This window comes from Ursus arctos, chromosome X, assembly GCF_023065955.2.
Source record: "Ursus arctos isolate Adak ecotype North America chromosome X, UrsArc2.0, whole genome shotgun sequence".
NCBI classification, from domain to species: Eukaryota; Metazoa; Chordata; class Mammalia; order Carnivora; family Ursidae; genus Ursus; species Ursus arctos.
This window is the reverse complement of record NC_079873.1, coordinates 106,023,723-106,040,241: the sequence shown is the minus strand read 5'-3', so window position 1 is coordinate 106,040,241 and position 16,519 is coordinate 106,023,723. Positions and strand designations below refer to the sequence as shown.

Sequence of the window (16,519 nt, the reverse complement as noted above, 5' to 3'; positions counted from 1 at the left end):
TTAACCTTTGACTGTATTCCAAGTTGTATTTTAGCTGTCTCACAGAAAATTAGTACCACTGTGTTTTAGAAATTGAACTTAAACCTTACTTCTCTCTCTGCATTTAAGTTTCCTTCAGCGTTCGAGTTTAATGAGCTATTCTTAATCACGATTTTGGATCACCTATATAGCTGTCTCTTTGGGACTTTTTTGTGCAACTGTGAACAGCAGCGATTCAAAGAGGTAAGTGTATTCCATCCTGCCTGTTGCTTTCCCATGGCTCAGGCACCTTTCCTATTAAGTGCCACTGTAGAAGGAGGGGAGGTACTGGATGGAACAGGGACCTGGCTCTAGCCCTGCTGCTGTCTGTAAATGGGGGGATTGCATGAGATGCCCTTCCAGGGCTCACCAGCCCCAGCGTGTGTGTCTGATCTTCCACGGGGTCTGACCCAAGCCCCTTATTTTATGGGGGCTGGGATCCAGCAAGCCCACAGCTCTCTGAGGTCTCAAAGGTCTTGTAGGGTCAGTTCTAGACCCTGGACCCCTAAACCCCAAGTTCATGCACTTTCTACCACACTGACTCCAAAATGATGTGATTCTGCTCTTCACTCGCCATTCCATTAGGCTGACAGGTACTTAGAGGCCTAGGAAGGTGAAGTCTGTAGGTGAGCCCAGAACTTCCCACTAGGTAGCAAGCCAGACTTCCTCTTCCATCAGGCTGATAATGCAGCAGCTGCTGAGCTTCTTAGAGTTCTGTTTCGCCTCTTTCCTATTTTTTTAATTTAAATACATACATACATACATATACATATACATATACATACATATACATATACATATACATATACATACATATACATATATATATATATATATATGTATATATGTATATATATATATATTTGAGAGAGAGAGTGCGCGTGAGCAAGAGCCGGAGCCGGAGGGGCAGTGGCAGCAGGACAGGGAGAGAGAACCCCAGGCAGACTCTGTGCTGAGAGCGGAGCCCGATGCCAGGCTCGATCCCACCACCTGAAACCAATTATTGGATGATCGGCTCACTACGTCACCTAGGTGCCCCTTTCCTCCTCATTTTGAAATAAAGAAATGATCACAAGTGAGGAGGCACTGGGGAAAGGCAGTTTAGAGTGTCCTCTGGTTAACAGAAAAGGGTCACCACCTACAGGCTAAGCACGTTAGAACATTGTCAGATTTTGGAGAAAATAGTGGGTCACCAGCACCCACCGCCCTCTGCAGCCTCCCCATAGCTGTCACCCCCTCATTCCATGCCCACTCAGTCTCCTCCCTTTAGCCCATCTCTCACCTGGGAGCCTGCCTGGATCCAGTCCCGGGTCCTCCTCTTGCCCCAAACTCTGTTCTCTCTAGGTCACTGTCTGTCTCATCTTGGGGTCTAGTTACCATTCTCCTGCTCCTTGCTTGCTACTCTGTATCTCCCTAAAGAGCACCCTTGTCCCTTGAGATGCTAAGGCCAAGTGTGTAGGAGCCACCTTTGCCCCCACCCTCCCCCTCACCCCAGCTGCCACAGCTGGTCCCGAGAAGAGATTTGGGGTTTTGTTTTTGTTTTTTAAAGATTGTATTTCCTTATGAGAGAGAGAGGGAGGGCTAGGAGCAGAGCGTAGAGTCTGACGTGGGGCTAGATCCCGTAACCCTGAGATCATGACCTGAGCTGAAACCAAGAGTCAGATGTTCAACCAACTGAGCCCCCCAGGCGTCCTGAAGAGATTCTTAATCTGGCCACTTGTCACTGCCCCACAGCCTAGTTCAAGCCCCCGTTGTCTCGTGGTAGACTAAGGCAGCTGCCTGGAAATGAGCTTCGCTCCCTCCATTTCTGACCTCCAGCAACCAGGGCAGCATTCCCCAACTCCAGTCCCATCACGTGCCTCTCCCCTGCTTGAAACCTCCCTGTGGCTTCCGTTGGGAGCAGGATAAAGGCCCACGTTCCCTTAAGCCCAGGTGATCGGGCCCTGTTAACCTCTTTAAAAAAAGAAGTTGTTTTAGAGTGAATTTTTTGGTATGTGACTTAATCTCAATAAAGCTATTTCTAAAAAATCAACAGAAGGATGGAGTTCATATGTAGAATTTAAACCGTGATGGTCTTTTTTTTTTTTTGACAAAATATACTCAAAATATATATACCCAAAAAGAGAGCCCATCCCCATGAGCAGTCCCTCCCAGCCCCCGGCAGCCGGATCTGCTTTCAGGCTGTCTGGATTCACGGATTCTGGACATTCCATGTGAATGGAATCAAACCATATTTGTCCTCCTGTGACTGGCTTATCTCACTAAGCATCATGTCGTCAAGGTCCATCCGTGGTTTAGCAGGTGTCAGTACTTTGTTCTTTTGCTCCGGCTGAGTAATATTCCATGGTAGGGAGAGAACACATTTTGGGTGTCTGGTCAGCAGCAGATGGACTTCTTGGTATATACCTAGGAGTACAGTTGCCGAGTCGTATGGTAACTGTATGTTTGACCTTTTGAGGAAGCACAGACTGTTCTTCTAAAGTTCCAATATTTTACCAACGGTGTCTCACCAGCAATGTCTAAAGGGCCTGTTTTCTTCACATCTTTGCAGACACTTGTGTATTTTTTTAATTCTAGCCATCCCAGTGGTGTCTCACTGTGGGTTTTGCTGTACATTTCCCTGGTAACTAATGATAGTGTGAGCATGTTTTCATGTGCTTCTTGGCCATCTGTTTATCTTCTGTGGACGAATGTTTATTCAGATCCTTTGCGCATTTGTAGTTGGGTTGTCTTAATCATTGAGTTGTAAGAGTTCCTATAAATTTGTGATATATACAAGTCCTTTATCAGATATATGATTTTCAAAAATTTGCACCCATTCTGTACATTGTCTTGTAACTTTTTTGACAGTCTCATTTGAAACACCCAAGTCTTTAGTTTTCATAAAGTCCAATTTGTTTTCTTTTGTTGTGCGTGCTTTTGGGGTCCTCTCCAGGAAGCCGTTGCCCAACCCAAGGTCATGACGAGTTGAGCCTGTGTTTTCTTCTAAGAGTTTTATAGTTTTAGCCCTTCCATTTAGGTCTGTGACCCATGTTTGAGTTCTTTTTGTGGACACTGTGTGATAAGGGTCCAAATTCATTCTTTTGCATGTGGCTAACCAGTCATCCCAGCACTGTTGAAAACTCTCTTTCCCCCACTGAATGGTCTCGGTGCCCTGGTTGGAAATCAATTGACTGCATAGGCTTGTGTCTGTGTTGTCTTCTCGTCTGTCAGTGCATGTATCTGTCCATCCCAGGCCAGCACCACTGGTACTGACTACCAAGGCTATTCAGGGTCCCTTGAATTCTCACTGGTGTTTCTCTTAGAAATACAAAGTATAAAATAGGAAAAGGTCCTGGATGGGATTCTCTCTGTCTAGATAGTTTCTGAGGGAGTCAACTGGCTTTACGGTTTTCTGATTTTGACTTTGTCACTGTGTTTGGTCCATGTCTAACACTGACCCGCCCTGCCAAGCCTGTTGGTTTTGGTGTTTTCCACTCACATGAGCAATGCAGATAGTTCCAGCGTTTCTAAACCGGGTATGCCAAGGTCAGGAGGTGGGGAGATAGAATTTAATGACATACCTACTTCTCGGTGTGAGGCTTCACCACCCTGCCACCCTGGCACGTTTTCCCCCAGATAGCCACGATCTTCTGGTGAAAGGAATCTTATCTGTGAATTCTACCCCAGTCACAAAAGCAAACTGCAAACTGGAAATAAAAAAATGTATTTGTTATTGATGGGCCCCATCATCCTGTGGTTGTTAGAAAGTTCTCGTTTTGCCTTCGTACAGATGCAGTTGCCAGTTGTCACCTAACTCAGCAATGCATTTTTCCATGACAGTAACCAGTGTATGTTTTCATGTCATCCCTAGCATGAGGTGATGCCATAGCATAAAGGATGGGGGTGGGGCTCACTAAATGTTCTGTAGTTTTTCAGCGTTTGAACTCCTTTTATTCAAGTCCTTTTCTCTCCATAATACAAATTCTCAAGGATCTGAAAAAAAAGTTGAATTTATTTAAATGTATTCCTTTTTTTTTTGTTTTTCAGGATGTATATACAAAGACTATATCTTTATGGTCATATGTCAATAGCCAGCTTGAAGAATTTTCTAATCCATTCTTTGTGAATTATGAAAACCACGTCTTATATCCCGTTGCTAGTCTGAGTCATTTGGAACTATGGGTAAACTATTATGTGCGGTGGAACCCACGAATGAGGCCTCAGGTATCTTTTTGTTCTTTGCAAAAGAGCGTATCTTTCTAAACGGAGATATTGGTGTAGAAATGCGTGCATGCTGGGTATTAACATACTCTACTTTTGCCGTCACCTCATAGGGTTTAATCCTGTGCATTCTTTTCACACACCAACCAGAAGCTGTTTGCTGGATTAGAGTTAAAAATCTTAGCACCTCTGTCTTCTGCTAAAGGCAGGTAGAAGCAGCAGTCTTGGTTACTGAATTTCACTCTTAGTGTTTCCAGTGACTCAGTTAGTTTATAGACTCTGGTAGAAGGAGGGCATGTGCTGAGTGGCAGACAGGCACCCCTTTGAAGAAGGGGTAAAATAACTAAGTAACTGCGTCTCGATCCTCTCTTAACCTTGGTGGGTGTTCCAGGAGAGTGTGGTGTGTGGGTGTGTGTGTGTTCGTGTCCTGCCCCAGCCCCTCTCCTCCACGTGGCTGGCCAGGGCACAGTCAGTGCTAGGTGCGGGGTCGGCCGATGGAGGCGGCCCTCCCCTCCGTGGACAGAGGACTCTCTACCGAGGTGCTTTTTAAGGTGAATGTCTTGCAGGTTTACTGGCGGTCTGCCAGGAGTGGGCTTCTGGGGCCTTGTCTAACATCATCGCTGCTGTTGGGCACAGGTGTGCACACCTTTCCTCTCAGCTCTCCTCCTCAGTCCTTCATTCTCACCCAGTGTCCTCGTCATCTCCGCAGGCATGTCCCACATCTCAGTTCGCTAGGGCTGCCATAACCAAGGACCACAGATGGGGGTGGCTGACTCAGTGGAAATGTATGGCAGTTCTGAGATGAGAAGCCTTGAGATCAAGGTGTTGACTGGGCTGGTTCCTTCTGAGGGCTGTGAGAGAAGAGTCTGTTCTGGGCTTCTCTCTCTGGCTTGCAGATAGCCGTCTTTTCCCTGTGTCTTCATGTTGTCTTCCTTCTGTGTGTGTGTCTGTGTCCAAATTTCCCCTTTTTATAAGGATACCAGTTGTAGTGGATTAGGGCCCACTCTGATGACTTCACTGTAGCTTGATTACCTGTGTAAAGGCCCGTCTCCAAATACAGCCACATTCTATGGTACTGGGGGTTGGCACTTCAACACATGAATTTGGGGTGGACAGTTAACCCATAACAGTCCCCAAGCCCCACTAACCCAAAAGTTGAGAAGACCCAACAGTTCATTTTACTTTGCAGTTCCTGGCACTTGAACTTTGGAGGGACCATCACTTCACTAACCTTCCCTCCCTGATGGAAGAGTCACTCGCTGTAGACTTAGCTCCAGGACCCACATGACCGCACAGACTGCTGCCCTCTCCCACTTCTCTCTGGGCGCTCCTTTTCCAGCAGCACACTTCCAGCTGCTCTTCCCTCTTTCCGACTGCTTTCCAGTCCAAGAGGCTTCAGCTACAAAAGCTCTTTCTTCCGCTACAGCTCTGCCGTAGGTCAGCTCTGCCACCCTCAGGGACCTCAGGACTGTATTCCAGAACTCCCTGATGAGGGCCTGCCCAGCCCAGTACTTGTCTTTCTCTCTGAGCAGGCACTCTTCCTTCTGGTCTAATGGACTCCGTATCCCCATAGGTGGCCTGTCAACACCCCCCTCCCGACTCTGGAAATGCTTTCCCTGTCTCAGCTTCTCACCATGCCGATAGCTGGTGCTCTGAGACCCTTCTGTAGGAACCCTTCCCCAACCTGAAACTTCCCTCCATTTACTGTAATGAGCCCCTACCTGCTGTCCTTGTGTACCAGGCACGTTTCTCACCTGGCGGAAGGGGCCATTAGCTGCTTTCTGTGTTCTGACAGCACGGAGCAGCAGGGGTCATGAGCACCTCGCCACCGGCACAAGCACATTTCTAACCACCAAATGGGTTCTGGGATTAGTGCTAACGTTTAAGAGTTGTAAAATGTTTTCTTTATTGAAGAACATCTGAGCGGGAGAGACGTCCTCTCCGTTCTTTTCTCTGCGAAACCAGTATACAAATAGTCAAGCTCTCTGGGCAGTGGTTCATGTTTTACGTATAGGCGTTTGATTTGGTGGCCAGCGAGCCAGTAGTAACTAGTATCGAATATTCTGCCGAGGAGCTTTCATCCCGTTAGCGCTGTGGCGTCTATACAGAGTGCCCTGGGGTCGGTGGACAACCGCCTGTGGCCTCCACCAGAGAGCCTCTTCACAAGGCTCCCCAGATCCTTTCCCCTTCCCTGTCCCGAGTGACCCATCCTCCTGTGACTCATCGTTCCCTAGTCCCGCGGCTGAGATTGCTCGTACAACAGCCTGCTGGGCCCAGGGCTGGCTTCCGTCGCTACCCGACGGCTCCAGCTCTCTCTGCCCCCACTGTCCCCTCATCTAAACTCTGGGTTACGTTCATCAGGCTGTGGTGACAACTTATTTCTCTGTCTCTCTCAGGCTTCGTGTTCTGCAAGGTAGGCCCCTGGCATAACAACTGCTTGTGATAGTAGGTGGAATCATCCCCCAAATGAGAGCCCCACGTGAGGGAGAACGGCAAGCTGGGTGTCGCCAGCCCCGTCAGCAGCTCCTGCGGTGGCTCACCGCTGAGGAAGTCTGAGTGCAGGCCAGACTGCCCTTTTACAGGGGCCAGCTTCCAGAACAACACTCCTTCCTGACCTCAGCTGCTTTATTTTAGAATACGAGCCCCAGGGACCCCTTAAGCCCTTCTTTCCGGTCACTAGAGTCCATCTGACTTAGGAACTCTAGCAGCATCTGCTTCCCACAGCTCCCTCCCAACTGCCGCGTGTTTCTGTCCTACGCGGGCGCCTCGCTGAGTTCTTCCCTGGGCGGTTCTGTTCCGTGTGTCGTAGCAACAAGGAAGACAGGCTCCGGGGTAGAGTGTAGGAAAGTCATTTTATTGAAATCACAGAGTTAGCAAATAGGATTCTGGGTGACACAAAGGACAGATGGTGGGTGGGATTTCTGGAACATGAGCAGGGAAGCCCACACAGGCACTGCTGTCGGACTGAGGGTGTCCCCTGGGCCCAGGCTCTTCCTCCTGCAGCATGAGCTCCCTGCACGCACAGACCGTGGACCGAGGAGAGCCGCATCGCCTCTGAAAGCCAGCCAGCCTGTCCTCCCTCTGGCACTCAGGCTCCGGCCTGTGCGATTAGTCTGCTCCGCCGTGATGATCGTGACAGACACAGGAACCGCGGGCCTCGCTGCTCTAAGTCGAGATCCTCTGGCAGGCCTCCAGGTGCCGGGTGCCCTACCCATGGGCCTTGGTGGGACACAGGAGACACCCAGCCACGCAGAGCAGCCCTGGCTTGTCCCGTTCTCACCGCCTAGCCTCTACTCAGGGAAGGGAAGGGTGCCTGTAGGCCAGGGTCACATCCCCTCTCCGGCAGTGGCCCCATGCCTCTTGGGGGCAAGGTCCTGAGCCTCGTCGAGACCTCGAGGGAGCAGGAGCTCTTCCTGCACTGTGCCATACAGAAGGGAGAACTGGAAGGTGGTCCATGGGCTACCGTGTATTGTTCTAACTGCGGCCGGTGTGTTTTGGAGCTGCCTGGGTGCTGGCACCAGGGCCCGTGGGGGAGAGGCCAAAAAGGTGGGCAGGCTGGGCTGCTACAGGGTTGGGGGCCAGCTCACTCCAGCAGCGCTAGTTGTGCAGGACTAGGGGGAGGGCCATGGCAAAAGGTCAGCCAGAAGGCCGGTGTCGCTGTGATAGAATGAGGACCCAGGCTGGGCAGAAGGGAGGAGGGAGAGAGAGGAGAGGCAGGTGACTAGCCTATCTGGCCCCTTTTGTCTGAGGAGGAGGGGGCTAGATTGGCTGCCTGGAGAGCGGCTCCCTGGGTATCCATCAAAGGAGGGCCAGGTGGAAGGAGGCCCCAGCAGCATTCTTGTTTCCTTTGGGGCCCTCTTGCCTTGTGGCAGACACGGGACCCACTCAAGCAAGCAGGCTGTGGATTTATGGTAAGTGACCTATGAGGAAAGGCTGCATGGAGAGGTCAGATGATCATCTCAGGCCCTGGGCGTGTGTGAAATTGGGCAGTCCCCCAGTGACGGTAGCTTGACTGCAGAAGGTTCTCTTGTCTAATTCACTTGGAATCAAATGATCCTGCAAACAGGAAAATACCAAATAGGCCTCAAGACTGAGAGGGGGGCTACTGCTTACCTCATGGTGGCCTCTGGGATCAGCAGCAAATAAGGTAACTTTCCCTTGTTTTGGGGCGTCGTTGGCATCAGACTCCTATTGTCCTTTCCAGTCTTCCTGTGGCTTTTGAGGAAGCCGGGAGTTTGTTCTTTGCTGGTTACCAAGCATCCTACCCTTTCATCTGTCTCCCTCCCTCCCGTCTGTGTACCTCATCTGTCTCCTGCCCTCCCTCCTCCCTCTAGTAGGGTTGGTCACCATTGGCAGTCCTGATGGGAGAGCTCAGAGTCTTCAGGGAGGAGGCAAAGGGCTGGGGGGAAAGTGCTGCAGGCAGAAGGAACAGCACATGCATGGCATCTATCAAAACCTAGAAAATTTGGAATGCAGGAAGGGAGCAGAGGCAGGACCTGGGGAGAGGGGAGGAGAGGCCAGCTGGGGTCAGACCACATGGTTTTGAGGCCAAGGTCAGGGTGGCAGAAAGAACCACTGGAGGCTATTAGGTGGGTATCACGTAGCCTGGCTGAGGCTTAGGACCCAGGCCTGTAGCTGCTGTGTGCAGACTGGATTGGGGAGTGGGGGGAGGCAAGAGGGCAGAGGCAAGGAGAGCCCCCCAGATGGCGACTTTCCTCCCTGGTGTGCCTTACCGCAGCCCAGGAACCCCATGAGGGAAAAGCTTGCTAGCTGAGGGAGGGAGTAGGTGCTGTGACCCCAGTGGTCAGACCGGGTGTCCCATATGTCCCAGGAAAACCCTTCTCAGTGCTTTATGGCCCCACCCCCATGGAAGGGGTGTAAAAGAGAAAAGCTAACAGCTAACCGGGGGAGGCCTTGCTGTGGGGCCTGGATTGAATAGAGGTGCTGAGTGGAGGCTCAGTGAACAAAAGCCCCTCTTCCCTGTGCTGGGGGCGGGGGTGGGGAGCTGACCCCCGGGGGCTCTTCCCTCCTCCAGCACCATCCTCTCCCGGGGTGGCTGCCTGCTCCTCTTGTGACTGCTGAAAACAAATACAACTTCCAGTTGTAGGAGGTGCTGATTTAACAGCTGTATTTTCAGTCAGCAGAGCAATTTATAAAAATGCAGAACGGCAAAGGTCGGGGCACTGGGGGGGGGCGGGGGCGCAGACGCAGAGTCCATTTCTGCGGTGCCCTTAGGAGACAGCTCCCCTGCGCTGAACTGGCCAAGCAGGGCGGCAGCTGAGGCCCTGGCACGGGGGAGGGAGGCCCTGCGTGCGTCTTGGGGGTATCCCGGCGCCCCGAGACGGGCCCACTGACCGCAGCCGTCTCTGCTCTCCCCAGATGCCCATTCACCAGAATCTCAAGGAGCTGCTGGCCATCAAGGCGGAGCTGCAGAAGCGCGTGGAAGACCTGCAGCGGGAGGTGGCCACGCGCGCCTCGTCCTCATCCGAGCGGGGCTCGTCACCATCCCACTCAGTCACCCCCGTCCACACCTCCGTCTGAGGGGCTCCAGAGGGCAGCGCTCATGGTGACTCTGGCTGGCCAGGACCTGCTCGGCGGCTCGGGCACGGGACGGTAGCTTGTGATCTTGTCTTTTAGGCCCAATGTCCTCCCACTCCAGATGGCACTTCCCACCAGTGACCATTGTGTGGCTAGGTGACCACTCCCACTGTCATCAAGTGTTTTTTGTCCCGTGAACCGTTTCCGTCCCGCGCGCACTTTCTGGCGGCCGCCGCACTGGGCCCGGGAGCGGCGCAGGAGCACGGAGCGCAGGGCTTAGGGTTAAGGGGGCCCCGCTCCATTGCTTTCCGAAGTAAGCCCTTCATTTTCAGACACACTCCATTCACTCACAGACCGCGTGCCAGCCACGTGGCTGCTTTCGACTCTTCGCTACACCTCGAAGGCTGTTTTGAACGCGGGCGTCGGGGCGCCCTGCTGTTGCCGCCAGGGCTCCAGCGCTGTCTGCGCCTGGGCCTCCTGCACCGGTTACTGTCGTGTACATAGAAGGTATTTTTAAACAAGAGAAACATGCCTTTATTTTCCTATGTCCTTTTTTATGTTTAGACTAGTCACCCCAGGAGGTCTCTGCTCAACTGGCCTGGGTGAGACATTCTTTTCAAACAATGCGCATGCCAGTTCCCTGTGGTACATCTGCAGTGTGGCCCAGTGCCCCACCCTCCCCTGACACTGGTGCTTGCCTCCTGAGGGGGCCCCTCCCTGGCCGCCGCGCCTCGTCCCTGCCGTCCCCTCCCTGCTGCCCGCTGTTCGAACCCCAGCAAGTCCGCCTTCCCCTCTGAGCTGCCTGGTCGCAAGGTTTCTCATTTCCCGGAACCCCCTCCAGCTCCGTTCCCCGGCTGCCGAACAGCTCCCTGCCTTTCTCCTCCTGGGGCCGGGGCCACGGCGGGCTGTGCCACCCTCCCCTGCCCGCGGGCCGCCCCCACCCCTTCCCAATCGACAAGCAGCACAACAGCCCCTTTTCCTCTGTGTGTACCTAGCACACAACCGTTTCTAACACAACTTGAAGTATACTGTTGTTACCTAAGCAATTCTTTTTGTTTTATTTAAATATACTAGAATGTAAAACATTCATGGTTCAGATTTTTAAAAACTGGTATAGTATCGTATTTGCCTCATCTGATACACTGTATTTCAACCTGTAATTAAAATAATGTTTGCTCTGTGGGCTTGTTTTTTTTTTTCCCCAATTTTTCTCTTGGGGAAAATGACAAAACCTTCCATACCTGTTATTTTCTGTGCCAAGCACAGTTAATACACGTAAAGTGCCTTTATAGGATTTAGCTCATTTACTAAATCCTAAACGCCAGAAATCTGGTCTTAAGTGTCTTGGCCAAAATGAGTAAGTACTCGGATTTTAAAATCTGAAATGCCCCGCAACCTTAAGCTTGAGGAAATGTTGACAGGGAAGGGCTGGAGCTACCGGAATCAGCGGCAGCTCCGAGGAGGCAGGGCGCTCTGTGCAGGCCTGGAGTCCTAGAGTCGAAAAGGGGACAGACTTTGGAGAAGCCCCAGGGTCCCCACCCCAAGTCTACAGAAGTAATGCTGGCCTTTGGGGGAGCTGTAAAGGCCTGGATGAGGCCACACTGGCCCCTGTGGGTTACCCTTCTCACAAGGGCCTCGGGTCCCCGTCCCCCTCCCTGCGGCAGTCCCTGCAGCTATAGGCCCCAGCAGCGACGCCTGATCTGCAAGGCCAGGAGGGCCGCTGCACTGGGCCCTGGCTGGCCACGCAGAACTTCTTTACTGAAGACTCACGTGGTGGGTCTGGGTCTGAGGACTTGCGGCTACTTTACGACACGGCTGGCCGGGCACCAAGAGGCCACCCGCCTCAACGTGAAAACCCCATGTCCACCCTGCTCGCCCTCAGAGGTCCGGCTGCGTTCTCGGTTTGCAAGCCAAGCTGCGAGGTGACGACAAGGGCGCACTCGTTCCCAAACGGGCCGCTCTGCGACCAGGCTGCATGAATGATGGCGTGCAGGGACCCCCAGCCCTGCTCAGCCCAAGCAACTGCACACAACTCGAATCCACCCTGGACACTGCATTTCTTTGATGATGGTGCGCACCGGGCTGGGGTATCTGGAGTCCACCCCTCTCGAGCCAGCCCGAGACCTCTGCCTGTCCCTCTGCAGCTCTGGGCCCTGCTCCCACGCGTTGTTCCCCTCCAAACGGAGGAAATGCGAGAACTCTGACCTTCTGGAGAAAACACCTTGAGCTGGGGAGGAGGGGAGGAAGGTTGACCACAAACTGTTAAGGAAAAGAACCAGCATCACTTGACAAAGGAAGTTCCTTCACACCATCAGAATACAATGATCTGTTAGGTTCCATTTCATTTAATGCAAACAAGACCGTTTTACAATTCACATTTAAACACTAGCACAAAAAAGTACAGGGGATTCTGAGATCAGTCTCCACATCTTCCTCAGATAAGCGTCCGAGGCAGCGGGCCTGGCACTGTTCTCTGGGTCCCACGCCAGGAGGGTGCCCCCCACCCCAAGCTCTCCTGCTTCCTTCCTCCTGTGCTCAGAGTTACCAACACTGAGCCTCCGCCCCCCAGGTGAGTGGATATAGACCGGATATTCTCAATTGGCCCTTCTAGTTCACTGCATCTTCGTGCCTGCCCCCCACGCCTGAAATGAGAGCTGTGCAAACGGGTGGCGCAGTGACCTTCCCGGCCTGTCCAGTCACTAGGAGGTCCGGGTGCTGGGCTGCGGGCTTCTAAGGGAGAGCCAAAGGGGTCTCTCCAATCACCGCCACTGAGAAAACGGATTGGCAGACAGCAGTGACTGTACGTCAGAGCGGGGGAGCGCGGGGTTTCCACCACCACGGAAGCCTCCCTGGCAAGCTCAAGAGGACAGCCGGTAGGGCACACCCTACCTCAGGGCTCCTAGTAGACAAGCTCCATAGCTCCAGCCAGTGACATGCAGGCCACATCACTCCTCGTCTAGCTGCCACCGTGACTAGGACTCCTCTACCTTGCCCGTGGCGGGGAGCTGGCTCACTGACCACACGAGTGCTGCCTCCTTTTTCTTCCTCTGCGATGCCTCGGGCCCTCAGCAGGCACCCGGCGTCCCCTGGGGAGCTGCCAGCGCCACCCTGAGCCTTCCCCGGCGCCTGTTCCCTAGGACACTACGCGGCAACAGGCTGCGGATACAACAATCCTCCAGGGCTGGGGGGGGGGGGCCGTCGGCCCTGACAGCCCCGGAGCTCTAAGCAGAGGCGTCTCATCAGCGCCCCACGCCCGCCTTGTGGACACCCAGTCCTGGCCCCCGGGGAAGGGGCCTGTCGGGGTAGAGGCGCGCACGGCAATGGATCTGAAGGGCGGCTGGACACGTCTCCCGCACAACTAGGTTTGTCAAATAGCCACGGACACCAGCACACGAGCCATGTATCCTGCAACCTGTGGGTCTGCTACGATTCCAGCTGTTTCCTTAGGAAGCCAGACTCCTCGTCCCAGCTCAGCGGACGCAACGCGTGGGGCTGTCTGCAGCGCCAAGAGGCACGTGGGGCCGTGTCAACAGGACCCCAGCTTCCTGCCGACTTATGCTTCTGGAAGTGCTTTTGGGCACTGCAAACTGATTATCAGTAGACAGTGGCTCTAGACTTTGGCTCAGCCTCAGACAGCAGAGGGCCCAGGGACAGGACCACACTGGGCCAGAACGTTCCAGGAGGCTAGCCCAAACCAGACAGCTCCGGGCCAGGTGAGGGGCAGGCACCGCAGGGCTTTTCATCAGAACAGGGAGGGCAGAATCATCCTAGACCCACGGAGTCAGGCATGTTTCACCAAACCAAGCAAACGTCCCTTTCCCCATCCCCCTCCCACCTCGAACACAATTTTAAGCACAAGACATGCCTGCCTCTGGCTTTGCCGCTTGTTCTTGACGTCTGTAGCTTTGGCTACCAAAATAAGAACACATGCAGGGCGGAAGGGGCACACTCATTTCAATGCATAAATGATGCCTAAAAACTAATCATGTCAGCCAGGAGTCCCCTATGGAATCAGAGGGGAATCGGGCCCAAGAGTGACAGCTTCCTACTTGTCCAGAAGGTTCCTAAACTCTCAGGGCAGGACTATCAAGACATGCAGGTTTGCACTTAAATAAACAAAAAGCCACCACTTGGACCAGCTCTCTGGAAGCCCAGCAGTGTAAAAGCTGCGTGGAGTGTGTGCGTGTATGAGAAGGGTAGTGTGTGTGTGAGCGTGTGGTTACCTGATGCTCGCTCGTTCGCTCCTTGCAGGGGCTCCAAGCAAACCAGGTGCTAACTGGGTCCCTACTGACAACACTGAGGTCCCTGCCAGGGACACAGTGGTCACTGCAGGGTGTAAGGGATCACATTACCCTGGGTTCAAACTCAGCCCGGGAGCATCCAAGTCCTTGTGCCCTCCATCATCTCGGTCTCCCCACTCCCCAGCTCACGAAGGCCTGGGCCAGGCTGGCTTTGGGGAGCAGCGACCCCACGGCTCTGAGGCTGGTGCTGGCTTTCTGCCAGAGTAGGTCTCGGATTCAACACCAAGTCTCTTCAGAGCCTCTGTGGCAGGGCAGGCACAGAAACCAAACTCACACACACCCCGAGCTCATCCGGAGAAGTTAGAATGAGAAGCTGATGACGTCAGAGAAGCAGTAGGGCAGCTGTGGGTCCAAATAAGGAGCTGGTCACGAGCAGTGGCCCTCAGATCCGCGGTGCTTCGGGGGGCGGCGGCTCTGCAGACTGCGTTTGTAGCGTTAAGTATTTCACTAGGGAGAGAAGACCTCTATTAGGAGGGAGTCATCTCCCATCCCCACCGCGCAAAAGGTGCAAATACACGCTCGAGGCTCTGCTGGGGCCCAAAACCCGGTTCCCTGTCTGTTCTGTCCAGGGGCTGGGGCAGCTTGGCCCCTCCCGGCCACCTCCCCTCTGGCGCCCACTAGGTCCCCAGTCAGGGCGACCTTGGGCCCTGGAGAGCAGGAGGAAGGCGGACGACCCCGGTGAAGGGCTCAGCCCGTTTCCTCATCGGTAGAACAGGCACACTCCCGGCGGGGCTTGCTGGCCGGCAGCGGACGCTCACGCTGCGGGGGCCGAGTAAGAACCAGCCAAGGGGATGCCATTGTGGAGGCCGCTTCCCTCGGTCCTCTGCCAGGGCCACGGAGCCCGCACTGTGCGGCACTGCGCTCCCCATCCTAAGCAACACTTGCCCCCGCGACACCACAACGGGCCTGTACCCACTGCTGCCTTCGGCTTGTGATAACACCCACCCCGCCCCGGGCTCCCCAGCCTCCCTGCCTGCTCCTCGTCTTCACTGGCATGTTGCATCTGCCACCGGCTGTATCTGCAAGAGGCTGGCCACTCCAGGCCAGCAGCCTGACCTCACGTGGCCTCCCATCGCCCATGGCTCCCGCACTCAGAAGGTGCTCGACTGCAGAAGGGAGAGGCATGGAGGACCAGAGAGGCATGGAGGACCGGAGAGGCACAGGCTCTCCTAAGAGGCTCTGTGTTTCAGTTGAGTCCCTGTTGTCTTTGGGCAGTCTTCAAAACGAAAAGTCAGGGGCCTAATTTCAAGGCTTCCCCACAGCTCTGTGGGCATCTGCCTGGGCTGCATTGGTTTTCCCCGACAGGGAGCAGAAGCCCCACAGCGCACGAAAGTGCTCGACCTGCCACCAGACCTCCCTGGCTGTGGCCCCACTGTCCCTGCTGTCATGAAGCTGGAATCTGGCTCATCAAGGGCAGAGTGCAGTGATTCTGGGGCCCCTGCAGCCGCTTGCTCTGGCTGGAAATTCTAGAAACAGACGCCTTCATGCTTCCCTAGCACTGTTCCACTCAGCGCGCAGCCCACTGACTAGCAGCCCTATAGCAAGAAACGAGGGCCCGTACGGCCTCACCTTGGGGCTCCTCACACACAACGGCTTCCAGGTTCTCGCCCTTCACGTAGTCTGCATTCAGACCCTCTGCAAAGGGCAAAGAGCAGAGTTGGTGACCGACATAGAACCGAAGGGCACCGGACCAAGCCCAGGAGTTCTCATGGTCCTCAGAGAGGACCCACAGCAAAGGCCCCGAGAGCAGGCGCCACCACATGGGAGACCGGGGGCCAGACAGCAGGCTCAGCACCAGCCATGGGCCCACATGCCAGCCCAGGGTCCAGCGAGGTGGAGAGGGAGCCAAGCACCGCATGAGGGATTGACAGATGCAGGGGGGAGGGGGGAGGGGGGCGGGTGGCTGAACGGGGCTTCACCACAGAGATGCCAGCAAAGCGTCCTGCCAGCATACGGCCTTCCCGGCAACACCCGCACCTCTGAGCCACTGGCTCCTCCAGCTGCCGGGAAGATGTGCCTTCCGCATGCCCGCGTGGAGGGCCGTGGCCACGGGGAGCCGTGCTGGTCAGTTATATGGGCCTTCTCCCCACCGACCTCCAACAGGGGCTCAGGGACTCTCGCAGCACCCTGTGCATGCCAGCACTCAGGTCACTGAGCATGCGGGCCTCTGAGTGGACCCCATCCTGCTGCTACTTAGGGGGTGCCCAGAGTCCATGTCACAGCCCTGGATAAGGCTTTATCAGAGCCCTGGGCCTGTGGGAAAATTGGGCCATGGTTCTCACAACCAAATGACTGAGCAGCACCAGACTAAGTCCCTCTGCCACCCAGGGCTCCAGCCAGGCTCCACACCTAGAAAAGGACGCCTGCCTGCTCTGGTGCTTTCGAGGTAGATTCCGGGTAGGCCCAGGAAGAATGTGGGCGTGGCTCGTTGGCAGGTGTGGCTGGCCCTGTGTGGCCAA

At 54.4% G+C, this 16,519-nt stretch overlaps 2 protein-coding genes across 11 annotated transcripts in view; one reads left to right on the top strand and one right to left on the bottom strand.

The window, feature by feature from the left end:
• MTMR1 (myotubularin related protein 1) overlaps positions 1-10,939 on the top strand; it is a 65,233-nt gene extending 54,294 nt beyond the window's left edge. For all 7 annotated transcript variants that reach the window (XM_026487523.4, XM_044379864.3, XM_026487522.4 and 4 more), the window contains 3 exons: positions 109-222; positions 4,048-4,224; positions 9,601-10,939. In XM_026487523.4, the coding sequence (XP_026343308.1) occupies positions 109-222; positions 4,048-4,224; positions 9,601-9,762 (453 nt within the window). In that variant the 3' untranslated portion in view covers positions 9,763-10,939. The remainder of the gene's footprint in view (positions 1-108; positions 223-4,047; positions 4,225-9,600) is intronic.
• A 1,149-nt stretch (positions 10,940-12,088) lies between these two features.
• CD99L2 (CD99 molecule like 2) overlaps positions 12,089-16,519 on the bottom strand; it is a 105,730-nt gene continuing 101,299 nt past the window's right edge. For all 4 annotated transcript variants that reach the window (XM_026487525.4, XM_048213283.2, XM_026487524.4 and 1 more), the window contains 2 exons: positions 15,630-15,695; positions 12,089-14,507 (listed from right to left, as the gene is read on the bottom strand). In XM_026487525.4, the coding sequence (XP_026343310.1) occupies positions 14,443-14,507; positions 15,630-15,695 (131 nt within the window). In that variant the 3' untranslated portion in view covers positions 12,089-14,442. The remainder of the gene's footprint in view (positions 14,508-15,629; positions 15,696-16,519) is intronic.